Genomic DNA, 5,922 nt, shown 5'->3' on the forward strand with positions numbered 1-5,922 from the left:
GCCAAAAGTTGAAGTGTTTGGTCAAACTTTTAGAATTAAAAAATGTGTTTTTGAGTAGAAGCAGAAGTAATTCTGGAGAAGTAAGAAAAAGTAGTTTCTGCCCGAAAACGTTTTTGTGAAAAATATAGTTAGAACTTAGAAGCATTTTATAAAAGCTTGACCAAATACTAATTATTGTTCAGAAGTGCTTTTCAAATTAATTAACCAAGAGCAAACTATTTCTCACCAAAAATACCTTTGAGAAGAAAAACACTTCTTAAAATAAGTTGATTTTAGAATCTTGGCCAAACAAGGTATTACATTGTCCAGTTGAAGGTTAAATAAATTACTATGTCCAATACCACAGGAACCAAAATTGGAACAAGGTTACTCAGGGACTAAAAACCGTTATTTTCCATTGTTAAAATTGGTAACTAAGTATAATACTAAATAATTTGTTACGATGGATTTAATAATTTGACTGAGGAACTACACCGAGGTTTAAACAAACTAGGATTTCCCAACCTTATGGGAACGGATTTTTGACTACTCCTTATAAAAACGACCCTTTAGATTCTTTATTGTAAATAGTTAAATTAATTTGGTCTCTTGAATATTTCATCAAAATCATAGGTAATATGAGGGAGGAAGTTCCAGCAGTTCCATGGTTGATGCTCGCAGAGAAGGAAGGGAATGAAGAAAGTCGTGAGTTTTTCGACATGTCAAAGGATGTTACTCGTATCATGAGTTTTCCAGAACTAGTGGAAAAGCGGTGTTTGGGAGTGGGATTTCCAGGTTGGATTTTCATGGCTGATGAACAAAGAAAGATGAATCTGTTTCATCTTTTCTCACGTTCTGTAATTAACCTCCCAGATATGGACATGTTGGAGGGTTTTGATTATGAATGGGAACGTGGTTTTTGTAGGTATTATGTGGAAAAAGCAGTAATATCTTCGAATCCTCTTACAACATCGGACTATGTTTTGGCCCTTATTCAAGGATATCCTCGTTGTTTTGCTTTCTGGAGACCAGGACAGAAGTCCTTTACTAATGTGGAGACACCTAGACGTGCATATTCTGATATTACTTGGTATGATGGGCAGTTCTGCGGTGTTGATTTTATGGGCAACATTATTATCTTCGACTTCAGAGGCCCCGAAGAATATCCAACTGTCGCAACAGTTGTCAAAGGGATACCTCCTAGCTTAACTAGCGGGACACAGTTATACATGGTGCATTCGTTGCGTGAACTGCTAGTGATCACACGAGACGGGGCTTTTCTAGACGACGATGGGAGTTATGGAGTTGAAGAGTTTCATGTGTACAAGATTGATGTGAATAGGGAGAGTTATGAAGAGGTTGTGGACTTGGGGAATAGGGCACTATTCCTTGGCTCTAGTGCTACTCTGGCTGTTGAAAAAGCCTCTCAAATAGAGGGATGCAAGGGGAATTGTATCTATTTCACAGATGATTGTTGGCAGAGCTACTTCAATATTGAACGAGGCGGTGGGAAGGATATGGGCATATATAACTTGCTTGATGGAATCATTGAGCCCCATTACACTGGTGAATCTTACCACAAATTCAGTCCACCACTATGGATCTTCAAGTGATTACTCCTATTTTAGTTTGAGCGGTGTTGTAGGCTTAGGTTGCGCTGTTTTTGCCATCTACAAGTTCTTTAGTTTACTTTAGTTTTGCTTTGGTTGAGTAGCTACTTCTTTGTTTTGATTTCTAGTTCGTTGTTGGTACAGAATTAATAAAAACCCTTTACTATTATTTTATAAAGCATTTCTTTCTAGACACGTTTCGAGAGTATGCTTTTTTGTGGACTAAAGCTTAATTTATTGAGTTACAACTATTGATCAATATAAACAGATGGAGTAAATAGTTTTGAGATGGCTTGTTCAAGAGGGCCTGGCTGGTTTCTGGACTGGAACACATCTTTTTTACTCTCAATAGAGCAATTACAATATATAACAGAGCTGGTTTTGTATATTACCAATATGTATGACGTTCAGTAACCTTGAGGAGTCAATCCAGAGCTTCACACTGGTTTAGAAAGAAACATACAATTCTACTACTCAAAGTGGTGGAACTTTATACATGTCGTATTTATCTTAATTCCAGCTTTTTTCATTTTACTTATATATGTGACAACTCCAGACTAGACTCAACAAAGTTCTGCTAGGAGTGCCATAAATATAGGTACAATGAAAATACCATCATACTGACTTGTTCATCCTCTTGGTTAACTGGTGAAATTAGTGAATTCTTGTGTTAAGCACCTAGAATATATTGTTATACTTTCCCTGTTAAGTTATCCGCAATTGTTGTCAAAATGTTTTTGGACGGAAGTATTGAATTCTAATGGTTCTTCATCTTTTTTTGTTGTATATTTCATCGCTCGATGTTGTTCACTACCTTTTGGGACATACTGCTGATATATGTAACTTAAGGACTACTCCTGGATGCTATTGATGCATTCAGAGACTTTCTTGGTGGTCCATATTATTGGCCAAAATAATAGGGGTGAAGCTCATATTTTGGATGCTCGAGTCATAATATGTGTTGTATCTGATTGCTCACCATTCTACACATGTAAGTTGGTTACTTAAAATTATTTCTGCAGTACTAATATAGAGGAAAATGTCCTAATTTCTTCTGTGTCACAGATTTTCCTTTCTTTTTTGTGGTAGCTGGGATTCTCTTGACTGTGAGATGTTCACATTCAACTCATTAACTTCCCTTTTTATGGTAATTCTTACAGATGGAAAAAGTTCAAGCATGTACCCAAGTATAGCAACTCGTTTACTTTTGCAGTCGAGGCTTCTAATCCCATTTAATTTTCAGCTACTTCAAGCTCTATTATCCTCTGAACTAGTATCTGGAGAATGATTTGCTTGCTAGAGCACGATCAAGAGCACCAAGAGCACTAGCCACAAAAGCAGCTGGACATGCATTAAAGGCCAAACGCAGGCCAGGACTGGAGATTATGGAAACCACCTCGTTCAACCCCTCTAGAATGATTTTTATAATGCGATCTCCATCTATAAATTGTGAAGAAACTAAACGTACATTACAAGCCAACTTCTGAATGTAGGACCATGCTCTGAAGCTGAAATGTGTAAAGCTTCACAAGTGAAAAAGTGTTTGCAGATGTCCCAGGTCGTAATTGAGGAAGGTGGAGGCATCCACGGGGGGTTACAATGAACAGATCGCTCCGGGGTCAAATGGGAAATGAGTCAAAATACATTGATCATTGGAGGTGGAATCAACATCACGCTTTAATATCCTAACGATCTCCTTGAAATCATCCACAACCATGGCTGAACTATATGTTGAAGAGCCAAGAAATGTGATAAACAAACTAGAACCAGGATCAAATGAAAAGTCTAATCCTAACTGATGAGGTGAAAGTTGATGCAAGGATAAAATAAGTTTAGGAAGCGACTGTACAACTGATATCCATTCCTTAAGAGTAGAGAAAAGTAACTCACATGCTACTAAGGCTGATCAATTCAAGCTGCGAAGCATTAACGCTACTAGCCACGTGCATACATCACCAAATATATTCCAGATTGTAACCAACTAACCTGTACGATCTAGAAAATTCTGTATAGGCGCTTCTGAAATCTGAACAATGAGATTGTCGTAAACTATGGCAGAGCAGTAAGCCTCAGTGTTTTTGTGCAGATAAACTTACCTTCTCCTTATCATCCAATCAGTGACGAAGCTAGGAATTTTTTCAAGGGTGTTCAAATTTAAAAGAAGTAAAAAAAATTCCGGCAAAGGGTGTTCAATATATGTTATATACCTCTAAAACGTAATATTAACCTATATACACAGTACAATTTTTCGGCAAAGGGTGGTCAGTTAACCACCCTTATCCAATAACTATCTAGATCCTTTTCTTCTTGCAACCACAACTTCAAAATTTAAGCCAATAGGAAAGCAAAAATGTTATAGCACGTTTGTAACATAATTACACAGCAATTGAAAGCTTAAAAGCTAAAACAGATCCACGCAAATAGTAGTAAGAAAATGAACATGTTGATAACATTCAAATAACAAGGACGAAGCACATGTAGAACTTGCAACTTCAGCCGAACTATGATCTTCCATGTGTGAAAACTTTCCAGAATCGAAGCTATAGAATGATGATAGAATTGAATGTATGATCGATTTCTCAGTTGACTTGCTTGTAGCCAGAGTATATGTGGTGAGAACTAAAGTGAAACTTCCCTATAGAACCTCAGAGTAAGCGACAAAAAATTATCAGAACATCTCTGTTTGAGAACTTGCAAAATGAATACAGTACACTGCTAATATTCAAATTTTCAGGATGAAGGACATCTAGAACTTACAATTTCAGCAGAATTGTATTTTTCCAAGTGTAAAAACTTTCCAAAATTGAAGTGCACAGAGAATTTTGATCCGTTGAATGAAGATAGAACTGACTCTAATATCATCGAGAAGTTGCTTACGGACGGAGTCGTGAAAATCTCATAGTAGGCATCAGAAGGATCTTCATGTGTGAATTTCATATCAACATCAGCAGAAAACGCTCCGATTTCACGGCATTCCATTGTATTTACAGATATTTTTTGGAAAATTGAGTTCAGTAAACAGAGATCTCTTTCTCTAATCAATTTTCGATCAAAATCAGCAGCAAATGCTCCAGTTTTACTGCATTTTGTTGTGATGACACATATATTTAGAAAACTTGAATTGAAAACACCGAAAGCTTCCTCATTCGTCGGCCTTATCTTCATTCTCAACTCTAACTATTCGCGAAAAAAAAGAGAAGAAAAAGTTACTCTACGTAGCTAAAATCTAACTACAATGGTTACACTAATCTAATTATCCTTCTTATAATTAATGATCTTCTTCTTTTTCATGTTTTTCGAGTTCCTTTGCAAATCTAAACTTAGTTCCACATACCTTGCATTCACAAAGATCCTTTTCGTGCACAGAGTTATTATGAGCTTTGAAACCACTTGATTTTTCCAAATTTGTAACAAAAGGTATTGGCGGGAGATTTTTTTGGGAGTTTTTTGTGTTGGGTGAATTAGAGTACCCGGAGCGACATCAATATTTTGGGTACTGTAGATGAAGACGGATACGAGTGGGGGAGGTTGTAGGGGCTATGCGCCGGATGAGTAGTATTGGATTTTGCATCTGTTACTGCTACTGTTTTCTAGAATAATTAGTTGTTTAGTTCTAGGAGTAGTCTGCTAGAAGATTCAAAATTTTAATTATAGTAAGAGTTTAGTAATTTAGTTGTAGGAGGAGTCTACTACTTTATTTATTTGGTTATTTAAAGCCCTATAATTAATAAAATTTCAAAGACAATTTTTCAATCCTTTTTTTCACCTTCTTGCTTCTTGTATATTTTCTAAAATCCATAACAATGGTATCAGAGCCTTCATTGATTGATCTTGACGGATCTCTGAATTCGCTGAAAAACAACCAATTTCAACCACTTTTAAACCATACACATTTTTACCCTTACCGATTTTTAACCAAATTTTTAACAATGGCAAGCATCGGACTCTCTTTGAATACCCCACAAACTTTCACTGGGGAAAACTATTAGATTTGGTCAGTGAAGATGAAATCTTATCTTGAAGCTTATGATCTATGGGAAGTTGTAATGGAAGACAGACTTATACAACCACTTCCTACAAATCCTACCCTTGCCCAAATCAAAGCTCATTTAGATGAGAAAACCAAAAAATACAAAGTCAAAACTATAATTCAAAATTCAGTTGCAGATTCAATCATCTCTAAAATCATTACATGTAAGACAACAAAAGAAGCTTGAGAAACACTCAAACATGAGTAACAAGGAAGTGAACGAGGCAGACAAAATCAGATTTTAAATTTGAAAAGAGATTTTGAATCTCTTAGAATGCAAGATGATGAGACCATCGCTAAGTA

The 5,922-nt window shown here is 36.2% G+C and overlaps 1 protein-coding gene across 1 annotated transcript; it reads left to right on the forward strand.

The window, feature by feature from the left end:
* Window positions 1–473: 473 nt before the first annotated feature.
* Window positions 474–1,743, forward strand: LOC142163546 (F-box protein SKIP23-like). Its single transcript, XM_075220846.1, has one exon. It carries the CDS (start codon window positions 618–620, stop codon window positions 1,590–1,592), a length of 975 nt encoding a protein of 324 aa, XP_075076947.1. The 5' UTR covers window positions 474–617; the 3' UTR covers window positions 1,593–1,743.
* Window positions 1,744–5,922: the final 4,179 nt, after the last annotated feature.

This window comes from Nicotiana tabacum, chromosome 8, assembly GCF_000715075.1.
Source record: "Nicotiana tabacum cultivar K326 chromosome 8, ASM71507v2, whole genome shotgun sequence".
Taxonomy (NCBI): domain Eukaryota; kingdom Viridiplantae; phylum Streptophyta; class Magnoliopsida; order Solanales; family Solanaceae; genus Nicotiana; species Nicotiana tabacum.

Bases quoted from the DNA above. Each gene is read 5' to 3' on its own strand.
- LOC142163546 (XM_075220846.1), top strand. From the start codon at position 618: ATGAGGGAGGAAGTTCCAGCAGTTCCATGGTTGATGCTCGCAGAGAAG.